The 19446-nt window shown below is 35.5% G+C and overlaps 2 protein-coding genes across 5 annotated transcripts; one reads left to right on the top strand and one right to left on the bottom strand.

The window, feature by feature from the left end:
- Positions 1 to 3351: 3351 nt before the first annotated feature.
- Positions 3352 to 9515, top strand: LOC109216739 (protein N-lysine methyltransferase METTL21A). Of its 4 annotated transcripts, none has more exons than XM_019380918.1 (11): positions 3352 to 3541; positions 4106 to 4164; positions 5473 to 5562; positions 6046 to 6111; positions 6403 to 6496; positions 6588 to 6698; positions 6971 to 7071; positions 7747 to 7821; positions 7914 to 8006; positions 8372 to 8692; positions 9073 to 9515. In XM_019380918.1, the coding sequence occupies exons 4-10, from the start codon at positions 6091 to 6093 to the stop codon at positions 8681 to 8683; spliced, it is 807 nt and encodes a 268-aa protein (XP_019236463.1). In that variant the 5' UTR covers positions 3352 to 3541; positions 4106 to 4164; positions 5473 to 5562; positions 6046 to 6090; the 3' UTR covers positions 8684 to 8692; positions 9073 to 9515. The 4 variants fall into 4 exon arrangements, with proteins under 4 accessions (XP_019236463.1, XP_019236461.1, XP_019236460.1 ...); XM_019380916.1 differs by having other exon boundaries at positions 5496 to 5562; positions 8757 to 9515; XM_019380915.1 differs by having other exon boundaries at positions 5496 to 5562.
- Positions 9516 to 10010: 495 nt separating this feature from the next.
- On the bottom strand, positions 10011 to 18713 carry LOC109216738 (T-complex protein 1 subunit beta). The gene is made up of 12 exons (XM_019380913.1): positions 18605 to 18713; positions 18168 to 18229; positions 18020 to 18076; positions 17572 to 17637; positions 17367 to 17478; positions 16860 to 16988; positions 16038 to 16109; positions 15700 to 15815; positions 14319 to 14395; positions 13085 to 13570; positions 11292 to 11607; positions 10011 to 10510 (listed from the first exon to the last, which is right to left on the bottom strand). The coding sequence occupies exons 2-12, from the start codon at positions 18171 to 18173 to the stop codon at positions 10367 to 10369; spliced, it is 1581 nt and encodes a 526-aa protein (XP_019236458.1). The 5' UTR covers positions 18174 to 18229; positions 18605 to 18713; the 3' UTR covers positions 10011 to 10366.
- Between the last annotated feature and the right edge of the window lie 733 nt (positions 18714 to 19446).

A 19446-nucleotide genomic window follows, 5' to 3' on the forward strand; every position in this document is an offset into this window, starting at 1 on the left:
GAGCCCGGGGAATTGGAGGAGGAATAGATTGGCCACTAGATTCACCACTCTTGGTATTTTCCCTTATTTTTACTAAATATTTTTTTTAATGAAAAATCCATATTAATTAATCAAACAATACAAAGTAAATAAAACGAGAAATAAACTTAAATAGTCCTTTAACTATGGGTATAGGAGTAGATTTGTCCCTTATTAATACTAGTGAATATAAAATATCCCTTATCTTTATAAAAGTGGACAACTATGATCTATCCGTTTATAGGGTTAATAACACTAACAGAAAAATGCTTGACTTGCGTTAAAAATAACTGCAACTCTTACCTAACATTGTCCAAGTAATTAATTTTGTTTTACACGTGACTCTGCCTCATCTTCAACATATAGATCTGTCAACCCTTTCTCTGCCAAACTCTGTCATTCCACCTAAAATTCTAGAAATCAAATCCCAACAAAATTCCTAGAAACATAGCCCTAATCAGTGAATAGTGGAATAATTCAATAATCAAAGTTCAACTGAAGGAACTCATTCAAGCCCTAATCAGTGCAATCCATCTAATTGTTCACAATCTGCATGTGTTCTTGCAATATGTTACAGTTAGTGCTCTCGTCCCTTACCCAATATTAGAACAATATAGATCAATAATTTTGAATTTTTCAAGTTCACTCGTGGTATGTAGTGTTGTTTCTTTACAGGTTAGATGATGGCTGACAATAACATTATATATTTTATTTCTGTGTGAAATATGTAGTCGACAACATTTCTTGTCCTTATAAAGGAACCAAAGTATACTACTTAAAGAGGCTGTTTCTTTTCAAAAAAGAAATATAAATAACGAAGAAGCAGTTAGTTTTTGCTCATTTTTTCTTTCTCATTTTGATATTTACATCAGTTTAGTACCCTCATCCATTCTTCTGTGACGAGATATTATTGTTCACTAAATAAAAAATTCAGCACCTTGGACTGCGAAGTGCGAAGAAGAAAGAAGGAAAGGTCCTCTTTTCTTTTGGTCAATCGTTTAGTTTAGTTTAACAGTTGCTTTGATGTTTCCCGTTACTTTTACTAATTCTGTTAAGTAGTAGACCTAAGCTGTCCACTTTTATAAAGATAAGGGATGTTTTATATTCACCAGTATAAATAAAGGATAAAGTTACTCCTATACGTATAGTTAAGGGACTATCTAAGTCTTTCACCCTAAATAAAATAAAATAAAACTATAATATTAAAACTTAAGAGTTGGAACGAGTTTACCGAATTGACGAACAACTTGTTGAAAATTAATTATCGTTGAACATTTGAAGACACGAATACTTCAATTCACCAACTTCACAATTTTTCACACAAATTGAAACAATAAAGTAAGCAATTATAGAAGAAAACTAGAGAGAGATTGATGATTTTGTAGGAAATATGAAAGAATGAGGGGGTATTTATAGTTGAAAATAGGGAAAAAGTATAATTATAAAAAGTTTGGGGTTAAAACAAAGTTGGAGGATTAAATGGCTATTTTATAAATAGCCAACGACTATTTTGGCAGAAATAACGGCTAGATTTTAATGCCCTAACGGGCAGATTTTTTTTTAAAAAAATTTGGAGCCGTTGGGCCCGTTTAGGACCGGTTGAACCGGCCCACTTCCAAGCCGGTCCCGGTCCCAAACTGTCCCAGTCTCGCAGGCTTGAAGCACAAGACCGACCTACTTCCAAGCCCACCACCCATCGGTCCCGGTCCTATCCGGTTAGGACCGTTTAGGCCCATCGCCCATTTGGGCTTGCGGTCCTGGGCCGGACCCGGTCCTAACTGGCCCACATGCCACACTTATCCATATGTCAAGATTTCTCATATCTTTTTCGAATTTTAAATGGTATATCGATAATTTAAAATTAAATAGAATATATCACTACTTAGGTATCATCTTGATTTTTATGTTTAATTATTAAGTTCGGTTAACCTCGAACGCGTACATTAACAAAAATTTATTATTAGACAACTAGAAAAATAACTATCATGTGTTACTAAAATAATTCTCCCATAAGAATAATTTAATAGATCATATGTTCGTCAATATTTTTTAATTTTTACTAAACATATGTTCATTTATCAAAACTTTAACAAAGTAAGAGCGAAAGATATTCATGTACCAAAAAAATCTGAAAAAACCCGACAAAACCGAACCAATCCAAACCGATATAGTTAATTTGGTTTGATTTTTATAAAAATCGAACCAACCCGGTCCATATACACCCTAGTCTCACCCTCTGTTTTAAAAGGCAGAATTGGGATTCGCCCTGGGACGGAGCACTCGTAAAACGCTGCTGGGCTTATGTGTGGGGCTTAGTTCCGTGAGACTTACGCCTCGGCCGTCGGGGCTTACACCCCGGACACGCCCAACGCCCAACGTACTGGGCTCGCCTAATAGATCTTTATAGAATTATGTGTAGTTAACCTTGTATATCCTCAAATTTTTTTAATAAATCGTGACTATTCAAAATTACTTTTTTCTTAATCATAAATCACTAAGTTGAGAGTGTTTTATGTCATAATTAAAATAAAAATTATTGCATGTTATCCATTAAGACTGCTATGATAGTAAATTTTAAATAAATATTTCATTTAAAGGTATTTATTTATTAACTTTTGTTATGTCTTTATTATATCATATTCCATAGTTTTTTTTATAATTATTTTCCTAAATATTATTTTTTTCCACGTTTACGAGATACAATACTTATTAATTTAATAGCTCAGTATTAGCGAGTAACTATTTACAAATAATTAGTTATCATGGTATATTATGGTGATATAGTGTTACTTTATTAACTTGTTGAAACTTTAAAATAAATGATGCTAGAGAATCATGTTTAAATTGTGAATTATATTTTTATATAAATTCTCTTTTAAATAGAAAGCATATTAAACAAAAGGAGTATTAAAAGAATATCGAATTATAATATCGAAATTATTTCAAGATTCATTACTCCTTAAGAGATACATATAAGATTTCGCATCGAATACATTACTTTTGATGTTTGAAATGTAACGACGTTGCAGTTAATTTGCATACTATGATGTATGTCATACTTTTCGTATTATTCATAGTTTAATTATAATTTATAAATACTTTTAAATATATTATTTGTTGTAATTTTATGATTTTAGTATAATTTTTATAATTATTTTTTATTTTATACTATCTTTAAATTCTTGATATTAGTAAAATTTAAAGATTCGTGGGACTTACGCCCCATGTCTCAAGTCTTAGGCCTCGCCTCGTCAAAAGTAGAATGTGTCGCCCGCCGCCTTTTAAAACATTGGTCTCACGTACAAAAGTCTCTACAAGTTTTTTCTTATTTTACCATCTTAAAAATTACTTACTCCATTGAAAATTTTACAGGAAAAAAGGAAGTAAAAGGTACAACCACAGCAAACGCAAAGTACAACTGAGATAGTAAAGGAGAAGCAGGCATTGAAACTTAGAAAAGGAACCCCATATTTAGGACACCTCCCGGCGGCGAATTGGAAGAGAAATCGCATAATCTGATCAGGTATGCCACATCTAATTTGAGCTGGTTTCTTGTTCAGTATTAAAAAATTATTCTTTTTTTTTTTTAACTTTCAATTTTATTTCACTTGCAATTGCTGGATTTTTCAATATATCAGCAAGTAAAAATAAAATAAAAAAATCAGGTGAATGCAAGAACCTAAATTTATGGGTCCATACACTTATTTTGCTTTCCGGATGGTTGGTAATAGTGTTTTTTTTACTTTTTTAGAGTGTTTTTTGTTGCTTTTATGCTATAATATACTCACATTTACCATTCTTGTTTTCTGAATTTTAAGAAAATGAAATGAAAACTCACCCCCCCAAAAAAAAACAGAATAAAAGTTTGACTGCTATTTCTGTGAGATTATTATCAGTTATAGAGTAATTTCTTGTTTTTTCCACTCCATAATGCAAGACTTTAAAATGCTATGTTATAACCCCTAAACTTATAATCATCCTAAATAGCTTAAGATCAATTATGCAGTCCAAAATTGGTGATTGAAAAAGATGTTATTTTTGAAAGAATAAAATTATTTATTGTTATGTTTTTCCTCCCTTTGGACAGAAATATAGATTTCGCCGTGTTGTTCAACTCAGTGCATTGTTCTCAATGGAGCAAGATAGGTTTGTGCCTCTTCTAACTACTACTTCCTTCATTGTTTTGATTATTCGATTTTCTTTGGACGGTTAAAACTGCTTAATTACATTCAAACATTCACTGACACCCCCTTATAGATGAACTTTAATACATCCCGAGTTGTTTGGATATCTGAAATTTAACTTCTTAAACCACATTAGTCATCATTATAAACTATTTTATTGTCCTTATAAAACAAAAATCACCGTGAAATATTTTCTTGTGCATTGGATGCCGCAGAGAAATAAATAGACACTACGTAACTTTATTGCATTGGAAAAGACTATAATATGACTATCCTATGGACCACTCTTGTTCAGTCAATTATTTCCGAACAAGGGTGTTCTATTCTGTTGGTAATAATGGAAAAACCATTTAGGTTGAAAGCCATAGTGCTGATACCTAAAGCGGTAAACCAGATACCTACTACAGGCCAAGCAGCTAGGAAGAAGTGTAACGAACGAGAGTTGTTGAAACTAGCATATTGGAAGATCAATCGGCCAAAATAACCATGAGCGGCTACGATGTTATAAGTTTCTTCCTCTTGACCGAATCTGTAACCTTCATTAGCAGATTCATTTTCTGTGGTTTCCCTGATCAAACTAGAAGTTACCAAGGAACCATGCATAGCACTGAATAGGGAGCCGCCGAATACACCAGCTACGCCTAACATGTGAAATGGGTGCATAAGGATGTTGTGCTCAGCCTGGAATACAATCATGAAATTAAAAGTACCAGAGATTCCTAGAGGCATACCATCAGAAAAACTTCCTTGACCAATTGGGTAGATCAAGAAAACTGCGGTAGCAGCTGCAACAGGAGCTGAATATGCAACAGCAATCCAAGGTCGCATACCCAGACGGAAACTAAGCTCCCACGACCCATGTAACAAGCTACGCCAAGTAAGAAGTGTAGAACAATTAGTTCATAAGGACCACCGTTGTATAACCATTCATCAACGGACGCCGCTTCCCAGATTGGGTAAAAATGTAAACCTATAGCTGCAAAAGTAGGAATAATGGCACCGGAAATAATATTGTTTCCGTAAAGTAGAGACCCTGAAACAGGTTCACGAATACCATCAATGTCTACTGGAGGAGCAGCAATGAAGGCAATAATAAATATAACATGCTCAAAGTCATTCTTCACATTGAGGCTCATTTTTTCTGTTCACATTATTCCTTGATTTTACATGCATACAGATATTGTTATTGACTTAATTCATAGTCTTCCTTTCATCTCTTATATTGCCATTTTTTTGCTTATGATTTTCTTGTATTTTTGTCATTTGCTAGTCTAAAGTCGAAACTCGTAGCAGGTTAAATTCTCCACACACTTCTGCAATTTGCCTTGAAGTTCTTGGCCATCAACTTCAGTTTTGCCAGGTAATTAGGCTTTTGAAGATACTCTGATCATTCTTTTGGCTATGATACTGACCCCTTGAGCCATAGCCGTTTGTGTATTTCATCCCACGAATTTGGCACCTCTATTGAGATACTTCATGCATTGCATATTTTTTATTGAGAGACAACGAAAATGAGAATTAGATTTTCATTTAATACTTTAAAAAATCAAAATTATGGAGTGAACATCAACAATCTCCAAACTCCAAAGAGAGCCATTAGCTTTCACTGACAGTGATACTTGTCATCATTCCTTCAGTTCATCAAGGCATTTTGCAATATCTTGGACTTTAGAAGATTCCCGGTTTACCAAAACTGTGTGGATATAAGTTTTTCCTTGCTGTCTCTTGTCAAAATATTTGTCTTTACTTCCTTATCAGCTTCTTTTTGAAGGTCCGGTCTCCTCAAATTTCCACTAGTGTATCTTGAGTTGTTGGCCTTTCTTTGTCGTGTTAATTATGGCAGGATCCTAATTCGAAGCATTTAGGCACTACAGTTTGGGATGCATCAATGGTTTTAGTAAAATTTCTGGTAAGGATTAAAGTCCCCTCTGATACACTTGAGCTTCAATTTCTTCAATGGAGCTAGTTTCGATCTGCTATTCGTAAAAATAATATGGGTTTCGATCTGCTGTAACTTTTCTTTTTCTTTTCCTTTCTGAGTGATGACTACAATAGAGAGGATTATTGACTTTAAAAATTGAGTCTGTCTGTTCAGTTATTCATGCTTATATACACTTACTAGTATTTACAGCTTTGAGCATTCATTTATTCCTTCAGTTTTTAGATTATCAGCTGGGAACTTATTGATTTGACATTATAGGAAAAAAACTGTCGAAAGGGGAGGTTTTCTCCATCTAAACTGAGAGGAAAGCGTGTAATTGAACTTGGAGCAGGTTGCGGTGTTGCAGGATTTGGTAGGCTGCCTTATTTCGTTAGGCTCAGTTCTTTTAGATGCCATTTACGGTGAGTCAGTTATTATCTGAGATCGACCAAATCTCTCCACAGGCATGGCACTGCTTGGATGTGATGTTGTTTCAACTGACCAAACCGAGGTTTTGCCATTGCTGATGAGAAACGTAGAGCGTAATACTTCCAGGATAATGCAGACAGGCTCAGGTTCAGATTTCAGCTTAATGTGCCATTTGGATCGTTTTAGCTTTATGTACTGTACACTCTTTATTTTTTTATTTTTTTTTTATTTTTTTTTATTTTTTTTTATTTTTTGCAACACAAATTAAACTCTGTTCTGTTGATATCTTCTAAGAACCTAACTTTCCTGTTAACCTAATGGTGTTTCGTTCTATCAAACAGAAAGCTGCAAACTGGAATTGAATTTGAGGGATGTTGTTGTATTTACTATGACTGACTGAAAGCTCTATTCCTTGTAGACTCATTTGGTTCCATAGAGGCTGCAGAGTTGGACTGGGGTAATGAGAATCATATAAAGGCTGTTGAACCTCCATTCGACTATATCATTGGGACTGATGTTGTAAGTTTTATCATCGACAGGGTAGTGGAATTCTATTTGCTCCTTCGCTGGCCTTTGCCTTGCACTGAGAATAAATTTCTTTATCCTGCTAAGAGATAGGAGACATACAGTTTACCTGGAACCAATACGAATATATATTTACTGCTAGTGCTAAAAATTTAAGAAACCTGTATCCATGATGATTTTCTTTAGGTCATAGTGCATATTTTCTCATTTAGTTTCACTGGTATATTGTATTTTATGCCACGGTTTTTAATTCTGTCAATGATTTTTCAGTGTGTAGGGCTTTTCATAGATGAGAAATGTCAAAATACCTTTGGTTTCTCCTGCACACCGGATATTGTTTATGAAATATAAATTAGTGCCGAAGCTGGTACCAGGAATCATCTTAGGCCTTTGCTTCTCTAAGTTATCTAGTGCTCTGGAACACGTGTATTCCTAAAGATTGCTATTGCTTCTCTCCTTGTCCAAGATTGTTTCTTAAAGCAATATTCCACTCCCCACCATTTGATTGAAACGCAGGAAACAAAGAATAGTTAAGCGTCTCTCGAGGATCTAAGTTTCACATCAGCATTTCCCTTTGGGCTGTCAACTAAGCAATAGAAAGTAACTAGGATAACTGTCTTATTTCTCTATTGTAGTTGATCTGCACTAATAATTACCTGTCTTTACTAGGTTTATGCAGAGCATCTGTTGGAACCACTTTTGCAGACAATAATTGCACTGTCTGGACCGAAGACAACAATTTTGGTGTTGTATCCTTCAAATTTTTATAGAACTTACAAAATTTGTTCTCTTTATCCAGAGCTCTTTTTGATATTTTATGAACTTTTCATTTATAGTTGGGTCATGAAATCCGATCGACAAGTGTCCATGAAAAGATGCTTGAGATATGGAAGAGTAATTTTGAGGTCAAAACTGTTCCAAAAGCAAAGGTAACTTCCAGTCCATCCTGGTAACATCTCATGCTAACCATCAACTAGACCATACATTCTCAGTTCATCATCAGTTGTGTGTATATCTGGAACTTAATTATGATAATCTTTTCTTGAGATAGTCTCAGTAAACTTTGCATTTGGAAATGGTTTTGTTGATTTTGTGTTGAAAGGGCTTCCAATAAATGATCAGATTGACCGTGTATGTTTCGTCGCGTTTTAAGTTCTTGGTCCCAAATTCTCTAACCGTGGAGCTGATATTTTGCATCTCCAATCTGTCCTATGTCCAGAGTTATGGTTATAGATCAATAAAGATTTTTGAACATTCCTTGTCTTTTAACTGATGTGGGCCTACTTTTATGCAGATGCATAGTACTTATCAACACCCAAGCATCCAGTTATACATAATGGGCTTTAAGCCACAAGGAAATACCTCGGAAATTGTTAAAGAGATGGCTCAGCAGCAGACAGAAGAGGTTGGGGAAAGAGAATCTATGCATGGATCAGAGGAAGATAATAGTAAATATGGGTTTAATCAAGATGATGCAACTGACAATGAGGGCAAGGTAGACAAAAACCTGGTTTTGGATCTAGAGAACAGAAATCTTAATGATTGGGAAGCTAGAAGATGTGGTGCGATGGCTGCGAGGCTTCTTCGTGATGTCAAGATAACATAAATTATAGAGGTCAGCAGATGTTATTGAGTTTGCACTGTACTGTACTTTTCTTACATGTGTGCATATCCTGCAGAATCAGTACTTCTCCGAATCAGCAAGTGTTTGGAAACTCCAAAACCAAAAGAATGACTGACAATTTTAATAAAAAGGAAAGAGAAGAAATGTTATGATCTTTGTCTGTGCATCCATAAACTCGTCCGATTCTTTTATCTCCATTCTTTTTGCTGCAAGGAAAAATGAAGATTTTCTACAACACAATTCCGACGTGCTATCAGATTCAGGAAAATGATTGACGAATATTTTCCAAGATTTGGTTTTCCATGGGAAACTTTTTTCAAGCATCTGTTGTGTCTTTTCTCTTGCTAAAAGTAAAAGCTATTTGTTGGCAGCTCCTAAAATGGCAATACCAAAGCCAACACTGTTGCACGCTGCGCTACGAGTCAAGGACATTGAGGCAAGATTGTCTTTTCGCCAGAAGAAGTTCTAGTCTTTGAAGTGCCCTCTTATGGTCCACGTTCAAGTGAAAAATACATCAAAAGAAGCAAGTATGATGCTTCCACAAAGCTGGACATGTAAGCTTTTTGGCAGCATACCTGTTGCAGCAAGGTGTAAGTGCAGTAGATGCAATTTACTAGAGCATGTTAGACCTCAGTTTTCCAACTTGTTTGGGTTTTTGAAGATGTGTCAAGAAAGATGATTTCTCAATTTTATGATTTTTATGTTCAGTTTAGATGTGGAATTTTTACTAATTTAACAAGACCAATGATGCTTCAGTTATTCAAGGCTGACTATCCACTCCATGCATGAGTCAAGAAACACCAAATTTTCTGTTTTCTTTCCCTCTGAAAATGGGATCCATATTCCGTTGTTTTTCCGTTTATTGCTCCTGCTTCTCCATCCAAGATCTATTGATTCATCTTGGCGCTCAGACTATGTTAAAATTATCTTTTTGAAGACGATAGAAAAGTCTCTATCACCAAACAAGCTTTGCAAAATTCGAAAATTAAAATTAAAGAAAAAATGGTTTTCTTAAATTTATGTAAAAAAAAGATGTAGCTCAGTGTGTTGAGTAATATAGTAGGCGAGTGAGTACTTCATTTCCAAACAAGCTTTGGAAAATTCGAAATTTTAAATTAAAGAAAAAATGGTTTTCTTAAATTTATGTAAAAAAGAAGATGTAGCTCAGTGTGTTAAGTAATATAGTAGGCAGTGAGTACTTGATTTCCAGTAAAACCTTAGTCAATTCCCAAAAGACTGTTTCCATCTCTTGTTTAAAGTTAGCACATACAACAAAATAGTCACGAGCATGGGCATCAAAACTCTCGTGTTCCCTAGAAAAATTTCTATAGAATAGCCACTCAAAATATTGATGTCATCAGTGAGAACTGCATATTGAACAAATGTTTGCACCCAAGTTAAAAATAATAAGCTTTATCCAAACTCGCCCACTGAACATACATATTGTCCAACTAAATCTAGAAGCATGCAATTTCTTAAAGCTTACATGATGAAAACAAACCAAAAGATTTCCTCAAAAAAGCTAATCAGCAGAGTGCATTTTAGCATGGTTCCAATAGCAATCTATCATTTGGCTCGTTTGCAGCCCACACCTACCATCTCAAATTCTCAAACCATAATAAAATACGAGTCATCTCAACAGCTTAAACATGACCAATATTGTTTTTACATTCCCTCCCTCCTCCTTGGGGCACAAGTGATGATTTCGTCAACCCTTAGGATCATCTCAGCAGCCTCAGTGGCAGAGAGCAACACCGCCTGTTTGACTTTGAATGACTCAGATATTCCTAGCTCTGCCATATCTCCAACCTGTCAAAGATGCCAAGTTGGATAAGTACAACTGTCAATACGCAAGCAAGATAGTTAATCATCTGCACATGATTACGAATTTTTATTAGTGTTATGAAACAAGGGAAACGACATAAAGAACAAAAACAATAAGGATGGAAGACAGTCCCCTCCCGAGTCCGAAGAGAAAAAAACATTTTCTCTTTGCTTCTCCCTTTTCATTTAAGCCACACAAGGAGACGCTATTTTCCTTCCATCTCTTCTATTTCTTTTAATGTCAACTAACTCACGTACGACTTCTTATTTCTACAGCTAACTAACAACCCAACAGGCATGGAAAAATGAGATCAGAGTAGGTCAACAAAGAACACTTGTGCAACAGATAGAAAAACAATGACTTCCCCACCCCCCCCCCCCGGAGGGGAAGGGGGGGCCACTGCCTTCATCAAACATTGAATTGCAAACAAATTAGAAATAATGCCTCAAAGTTAAATGGTTCTCCTGAGACAGAAAGCAAATCTGACTTGAGTTTTCTGCTTTTGGGTGTGGATGCATGTGTCCATTCGCTAATTTTTGCTTTTGAGAAACAGAAAACTGACCATACTGTGAAATATGTGCTTAGTAAAGATGTATGACATCTCATTTGAAAGTATTGACACGATCACACATGCACTTTAAGATATTAAACCAATTTTAGCTTTTATCGTTTCCATTGTTGCGCTCATTAATTAAAGGCAAATTCAGGCAAAAATAAAGCAGAGACAACAAACTTCATTTCAAAAGTCTTAAATCGGTTACTCACAGATCCAGAGATGACATCAATTCCTGCATTGCTTTCCTCCTTGTGGTGTTCAGCACGAAGCTGAGCAATCAGCTCGGCACTGTCTAATCCAGCATTGTCGGCAATGGTGGTTGGAATTGCCAAAAGTGCACGGGTAAAAGCCTCAATTGCGTGAGATCTTTTACCTGGAGTCTTCTTAGCTAGTTCATCAACCGCCTTAGCCATCACCATTTCAGGCCATCCACCTCCAAGTAAAACCCTACTGTCATTTACTGTCTGAGACAGTACACACAATGCATCGTGCAGAGATCTTTCAGCTTCATCCAGTACATGAGGGCTGAAAACAAGGGATAAAGGGAGATGTTAACAAGGAAACACATCACAAGTATCATCACAGTTAAAAAATCCAAAAAGAAAACAAAACAACTCCAGAAGCAAAGCAAGTTGACCAATTATGAACATATCATGAATTCCATTTTCAGAGAACAAAAGCATTGAGTATCATCACAGTGAAAAAATCCAAAAAGAAAACAAAACAACTCCAGAAGCAAAGCAAGTTGACCAATTATGAACATATCATGAATTCCATTTTCAGAGAACAAAAGCATTGAGGAGTCAAGCAGGCCCTCTAGTAAAAGTATAATCAAACAGCCCAACAATGTTGCAGTAAAACTACTTCCACTGTCCAAAGTTACGGGTCTTGGTTGAAAGTCGAAGCTTGTCAATTGACATCATATCTTTACTTTTCCAGTCTTTCTAACTTGTTATGTTGCCGTTGCAGAACATCAATCAATCAAAAGTTTATCTTTATTTTGCTAAAATCCTTTACTTCCTTATTCATTGTCTTTAGTTCCTGTGACGCTGAAAGAGTTTGAGTGAAGGAAAGTGTATTAGAGTTTAGGTAAGGGATTCACCTAGGGTGAACAAGTAGGAATAGATCAGACAGTTAGACACTGGGCTTCTAATTGGAACAACGTTGTTTTGGGCCCTTAATAGATCTTTTCAATAGCTGTGCTGTTTTCTTGGACTTGGTCCAGATGGTCCTTCGAATTCAGTTCTCAAGCTTAGTTCCGGTTCTTTTATTTTGATCAGGTAAAGTAACTTTATTTTAAACTGGCACCTAGCTGGTGCAGTGTTTTTCTTAATAACCATGGTGTTCGGGCCAGCTGCACAACCAAGCTTGTGCAGTGTTGTGTGCATAACAACCACCCAAAAACTAAGTTCCTTACTGCACATTTAAGGAACCGAGTAAATCTATCAAACAGTCTATTATTTACATCCTTTGATTTGCTTTGTATTTGATCTCATATGCTCTCCTTTTTCTCTGATTTCTTTCTCTCCATATTCCCACCATATTGCTGCAGGGACAGTATTCCAAATTACTTCTGCGTCCTTGTTTAGTCCTTTCCTATTCCAGCTGAGGAGTAGTTCTTTAGTGTTTCCTGACAAACACCACTTCACCTCTAGAAGGTTCAAAAGCACAATTGATCTCTTATCTATGTTGCTCGGACTCTCCAAAAATATCGCTGGATGCGTGTTAGATCCTGCAAAAGTAGTGTACTTTTGGAGGATCCGACACGGGTACGGCAGCATTTTGGAGAGTCCACGCAACATAGCTTCTTATATCCTTGTTTAGCTTTTTTTTTTTAATATCCTTGTTTAGCTACTGTTCATCTTATATCTTATCTCTTCTTTACTCCGTCCGTTTCAATTTAGATGATGTAGTTTGACTGGGCACAAAGTTTAAGGAAAGAAAAAGACTTGAAAGCAGAGGAGAAACTACAATAAAAACGGACAATATAACACCAACGTACCTTGCACCTCTCAAAACAATTGTACATGCCTGACCCATTTCAACCCCAGAGAAGTGGATCAGCTTATCTTCACCAATCATAATCTCCTCGATAAGTTTGCAGTGGCCAAGCTTGACAGACTCTGGATTATCAAAGGTTGACGCAATTTCTCCCCCAGTAACTAAACCCAACCGCTCAATACCATCAAAGTCAGCATGCTCTATTGCAAGTATCCCTGCATCAGCAAATAGTTCCTCCGGGAAATTGTAGATAAGCTGTCGGTTAACAAAGCAATTTATTCCATGACTAATGATCTTTTGCACCTTCTCTCTCATTTTTTCCTTTTCAGCTGCTTCTAGATCAGCAACCTTGGCCATTGAGTCAACTCGAACACGTGCGCCATATATCTTCACTTTATCTGTATCCATAGCAGTATTTGCCACCAAAATCTTAGCATTTTCGATGCGTTTTGGTTGGCCAACCCCAATCTTTTTGTCCAAAATAAACCTGCATAGAGTCAACTTTACCACTTCAAAAGAGAACATGTAATCAAAAGCTTGTCCTAGATATGTGGCTTTGTCTTTCAAAGAGAAAAAGGAACAGAGAAACTTATGCTCTATTGAGGTGGACTGGGGTAACAGGGAAAACTTATTATTCGTATACAATACCAGAAATTTTCTTCTAAATCAAGTCTGGCTGTTAACAGGGATAACTTATTATTCATATACAATACCAGAAACTTTGTTCTAAATCAAGTCTGGCTTATATGGTTTGGACTCATTAATGTGGATTGAGTGCAGCTACTCTAATCTAGAGAATACTGGAAGAAACAAACACGATCTAGCCGTACTGGAACAGAGTTCTGCGGTTAATTCTCGGACTAAGGTCGACCGAGCATTGTGAAAGATTCCGTACATCCATCCGACATGGCCATCGTATAAGATAATAACCTAGCTTCAAGCTGGCCCAAGGCTTACTCTTATAAAATTGGTTGAGGCCCAAGAAAACCATATATGGAAACATCAGGTTCATCAACTGATGGATATAGTAACGTATGCAGTGGAATTACATTGGATAAACAAGCTGCTTTCACTAACAAAGAACGGAAATGCAAGCATCAATAAAGCAATAGTCATATGTCTTTCATCAGAAATTACCATGTTTGAGAATAATGAACAAATAATTAATCAAAAGAAGAGCTAGACATGCGACAAGAATACATCTAGCAGTAAATAGTTCGAACCAGAGGACTCACCCTTCATCTAAAAATGAATCCTTCAATGAACCTCCAGGTTTCTTAATTATCTGGATTGCCTCAAGATTGGTACTTCCCTGTCAGTACAATTAATTTAGAAAAAGATTTAATACACGATAAATGAATAAAACTAACAAACAGGAGGGGATGTGAAAGACTTAATGGGGAAAACACACATCTTTTTACCAATAGATAAGTGACATATACATCTTCATGTTAATTTTTCACGTAAGACAACATAAGGCAGAAGGTGATGAATCCACAATATGAAAGAAAGCGAAAGTCCTAATTTTGGCAAAATCAAATTTCAAACCCTTCGAAGAAAAATATTTAGTGTCTAACCAAGGAAAGAGGAAAAAACTATGTTTTTTAGATAAGGAAGAGGAAACTAAGAGTCAATTTTAAAAAAATGAAATTACTTTCAGATGTCTCTTTTTCTAATTTTAGTCGCATATAGTTCCTCTCTGTCTGCACGCAACATAAGATTTTGCTGCATCGGCTTCGATGAGAATCACAGTAGCTCCCTTCACACAATGTTGTGTCTCACAAGCACAAAAAATCAATGATTTAAGTTACATACACTACAGCTTAAAAAATTTTTACACTATCCGTGAATTTTAACCTGTTAGTAGGAGAGTAACAATTTTTCATTAATGTTTATCATAGAGATTTACCTGGAATTGCTGCCTTATAAGAGACCTCATTGTCTAAGTATTTTCTACACCGTCAGTACATAAAATTTAAACTGAAAAAGTAATACAACCCTTCAGGGATGTGATGCCACATAAAAATTACTTCAGATTTGATTTCTTCATCTTCTTACGCAACAATCCACATTGAGTGATGCAGGAATATTCACCAGTAACCAACTCCCTGATTAGTCTATATGCCACTTAACTGTAAATAATAAATACTCCCTCATGCTCATTGAATGACACAGATTGAGTGCATGTAATCTTGATAAGGTAAGTTTGACTAATGCATAATACACGCAAAGCAAGAGTAGGACAAAGAACTATTAATGTAATACTCCCATATGAAATGCTTCCTTTTGCTCAATGAGTCAAACAAAGTGATTTAAGTGCATTACTTCATCAATTTAATTGGAACACCTATATGTATTTAAGGTCAAACATTAAACAACAGTACTTAATTAGATTCTCATGGCAAGAACTTAATTAGTCAAAGTGCTTTGTCAGAACATACAGTTATAACTCATTGCAAAGTTGTCAAGCTACACAACCGATGCAGATAAACATCTATAGGATAATGCAAAAGAAGTAAAGGGATTGGAAAAATAATTGCAGATAGAGCTGAGATCACAAGATTAAAAAGAAAAAATATGCTCTTCATAAGTTGCTAAAACGGATGAAATATTCACCTTTAACCTCATAACCGCATCAACAGCCAGTTTTGCAAAATGCTCCTTGTCCTGAGACAAGATTTTTGAGCTCAAAGTAGTCCTTGCAATATTCATTAAGTCTGATCTAAACTTCTCTGCAACAACAAAAGATTAAAAAAATTATGACCATATCATTCTGAGAAAATCAAGATAAATAAATAACTCTTGGCTACCAGCTACTAGCATCCACGAAAAGTTATTTTGGAATAGTGCAAAGAGAAAGTGGTACACCAGTCTAAGGAAAATCAATATATGCCACTGAATGTAGGTTCTCTGCTATGATGTTACATACAGCTAAACAACTCAAGCAACGATACCTGCATCCTGCTTGTTATCCACGACCTTCTGCTCCAGAACATTGCGTGCACACTCAGATGCCATCCGGAAACCTGATATAAAGAAGCAAATAAACAATTGAAAGGTACACTAAGCATGAAACCAAATTAGGTACCTTAAAGAACTTTAACTTTATTACTAAGAAATAGGAACTTGCTATGTTTTGTCTTTGATAAACAGAATAGAAATAGATTTTGGCAGTTTTGGATGGAAATGTCCAGGTGGGAAGGAATTTATGCTGTCTCTTGGCAATCTCTCCTTTATAGTAGTAGATTTTTTTTAAAACGGAGGTGTCTGGGCCAGCTTGCTGCACCTTGACTATTCCTCCGAGTACGTTCTACCTCCGTACCAGGTAACTCTCAGCCCACCAACACTAAGGCAAATGAGATGCAATCACCTAGTAATTTTATCTTGCTGGAAGTTGTAGTTGAGTTCTTATTTTCTTTAATTGTATTAGGTAGAAACTATAGATTCTAACTAACACAGACTCCATCATGAAAACCAGCATTGTGACAGATTTGAATGATATTTGCTACTGCAGCATTCAAATATCATCCAAGGATCACTCTTTTGCTAGATTTAACAAGTGTCAAGCATCAGAAAGCAAGTACACCAGATGCTTCAATAGATAAAAGAAAAGATGCCCAATTAAAGACAAAGTAGCAAGCATGCATTGCGCTAATGGTACACAAGCAAATTTGATAAAGCAGCCCAGAAGCAGTTTGTACTCTACTGTTCTGCAGATAGGAAGCTTGTATACATACACATGTGTATAAGAGAGACATCATATCATCAGAACAAACCTGAAATAATTGTCATCGGATGAATTTTTGAATTTACCAGCTTTTCTGCCTCCCTCAAAAGTTCTCCAGCCAAAACGACTACTGAAGTTGTCCCATCACCAACTTCATCATCCTGTACCTTGGAGATATCTTACAAAGGGTCAAGGTATAACATTCATAAATCATATCATTTTGTTCCCGAGGATATTTCCTGTGATAAAGTTTCAGCGTCTATCTCCTTCAACTATCTGTAAAAAGTCTTAAATAAGCGCTACATATCTGGCCTTTTTCTTGAATTATAACTTAAACCAGAAAACAAAGAGGAAGCCCTTATTACCTGTTTACTGATTTGTCCCCACTGTAATCTATTAACTATGTTGCATGGATTCATTTTCGGATGCAAACCAACTTTAACTTCACTACTTGTGTCCATGGAGTTACCAACCAACTAGAGATACTATTATTTCAAGAAAAATGATCCCTTACTTCAGGAAAATATAACTAGAAACACAGAAATATCAAGGATACCCACGAGGACCTTGGCAGCTGGATTATCAATATGGAGGGACTTCAAAATTGTTGCACCATCATTGGTAACTGTAACACTGTGTCCTCTGCCTGTCGATTGCAAAATTTTATCCTGCAAATATTGAAAAAAAATGTAGTATCTGTCAAACCACAACCCTAACTCTTCTCGATACCTGCAAAATACATAATCAAAGACTGGTCTTACCATCCCCTTAGGTCCTAAGGTTGTCTTTACCAAGTCAGCAATTGCCATTGCTCCAATAAACGACGCCTAGAATTTCAAACACTCAATGATCAATAATAAGCATAAGTTGCTATAAAAAAAGATTGTAGCAGATTCTCAACAAAACACATATGTTAACATGGCAATGCAACATATAAACCTGTCTTTTCTTTCAATATAGATGGAAAACTACCATAACTGTATACAATGATCACATGATGCTCGGATTTTCACTATTCAATGGCAACGTCAGAAATCACTAAGAGTCTTCAAGATTTAATACATACAACCTATATAAATAGTATAATTTTTCAGTGACGGGTGTTCAGCTGACCACCCTTGAGCCTATGTGGCTCCGCCACTGCTCAGTAACCTGTTAAAATAGCTTCTACGCAACCTCAGTCGGTATTTGCTGAGGAATGAGACTTACCATCCTAGCGCGCTCTCCCTTTTCTTCAGTGGCTTCATCTTTGAAGATTTTGTCAATCTGAGAACATAAAAGAACATTACATATAGAATCCACAAGCTAAATATTATTAAAACAAACCAAAAAAGGGGGTAAAACAACCACAACGTACCGCCATTCGAAAGAAAATGGAGATGCGAAGCTGAAACCCAAAAGCTGAACTTTAACAACGATCTAAAACAACAAAACATGTGTTATATCACAACATTACAGAGTCAGTTCAAGAACAAATGTAATTATTCAAAACCATACAAATATAAAATCCACTTCCCTTTTTCAATTAACGAAATAAAAATTCAAATCTTTTTTTGATAGTGAATAAAAATCAAATCTTTAATGCAAAACATAGCAAAACTAGGTCATTTACAGAATACCCATTAGTTAGAAAATCTTAAAGAAAACAAACATAGTGAGTAAATCAGCCACAAGAGAGCTCTTTAGGAAATTATATGAAAAATCAAGACTAGGGCAAAAGATGTGTAGAAGGATAATTTAAGGGAACGGGGCTTGTTTAATGCTATAAAAGAGCATGGAAAAGAAAAAATGAACCTGAAATAATAATGCCGTCGACGGTGGCGGCGCCGGAAAAAGCTACTGGTACGAGTGAAAGTGGGAAAGTGAGAAGGGTTCGAGAGGAAGTGAGAAAATGAGGTTTAAATGGTCTGATTGGAATTTTATTAGTTTACTGAGGGCATAATGGTCCTTAGAATTTATTGGGCTTGCTCGTTATGCATCGGGGCAAGTGCACAGATAGCCGATTTTCGGACTCCTATTTAAGCCATGACCTAAATTATTAAATATTTGTAAGTCTAGCCACTTCAGAAGCAAGTGTTTAAGTATTGCTTCGAAGATGTGATCTTATACAAAAGGGAATGTTGAGTTTTACAGGTGGTTTTGATTGTTATTACATGTCGTTTCATAATGTATTGTATTGTATTATTTGATGAATAATATTTGGATAAATTGTATCGTTTGACATCGTTTTATGATATCACGCACCAACAATATGAAGAATAAACTTGCAATATTGCAAAGAAAAAATAGGATACGAAGTAGAATTATTATATAAAATAATATATGGAAAATGATAAAATATGACTATTTAATTGTAAAGAAGGGCAAGATGAGATAAAAAAAAGTAAGGTAACGACGCCACCACACCAAATTCGTCGTCCCATAAAATAGCACTTTTTGTTGTTACGTAACAACGAATTTAACGATACGATACAATAAAATTTGAGTAACAATCAAAACAAATATTGTATTTAAAGTAACCATACGATATATTTAAAGTAACCATGCGATACAATACAATAGGTAACAACTATCCAAACAAGTTGTTATGAGGAATTTGATTTTACATGAGTGAAAGGATGGTTAAATTAAAAGTT

Source organism: Nicotiana attenuata, unplaced genomic scaffold (assembly GCF_001879085.1).
Source record: "Nicotiana attenuata strain UT unplaced genomic scaffold, NIATTr2, whole genome shotgun sequence".
In the NCBI taxonomy this organism is placed as follows: Eukaryota; Viridiplantae; Streptophyta; class Magnoliopsida; order Solanales; family Solanaceae; genus Nicotiana; species Nicotiana attenuata.

What these genes read in the sequence shown, in the direction of transcription:
- LOC109216738 (XM_019380913.1), bottom strand. An exon ending in CCTTAGGACCTAAGGGGATG is followed by an intron (nt 17,479 to 17,571) that starts GTAAGACCAGTC and finishes CAATATTTGCAG; the next exon opens with GATAAAATTTTGCAATCGAC. An exon ending in TTGATGTCATCTCTGGATCT is followed by an intron (nt 10,511 to 11,291) that starts GTGAGTAACCGA and finishes CATCTTTGACAG; the next exon opens with GTTGGAGATATGGCAGAGCT.
- LOC109216739 (XM_019380916.1), top strand. An exon ending in TGGTTTTAGTAAAATTTCTG is followed by an intron (nt 6,112 to 6,402) that starts GTAAGGATTAAA and finishes TTGACATTATAG; the next exon opens with GAAAAAAACTGTCGAAAGGG. An exon ending in GACCGAAGACAACAATTTTG is followed by an intron (nt 7,822 to 7,913) that starts GTGTTGTATCCT and finishes TTTCATTTATAG; the next exon opens with TTGGGTCATGAAATCCGATC.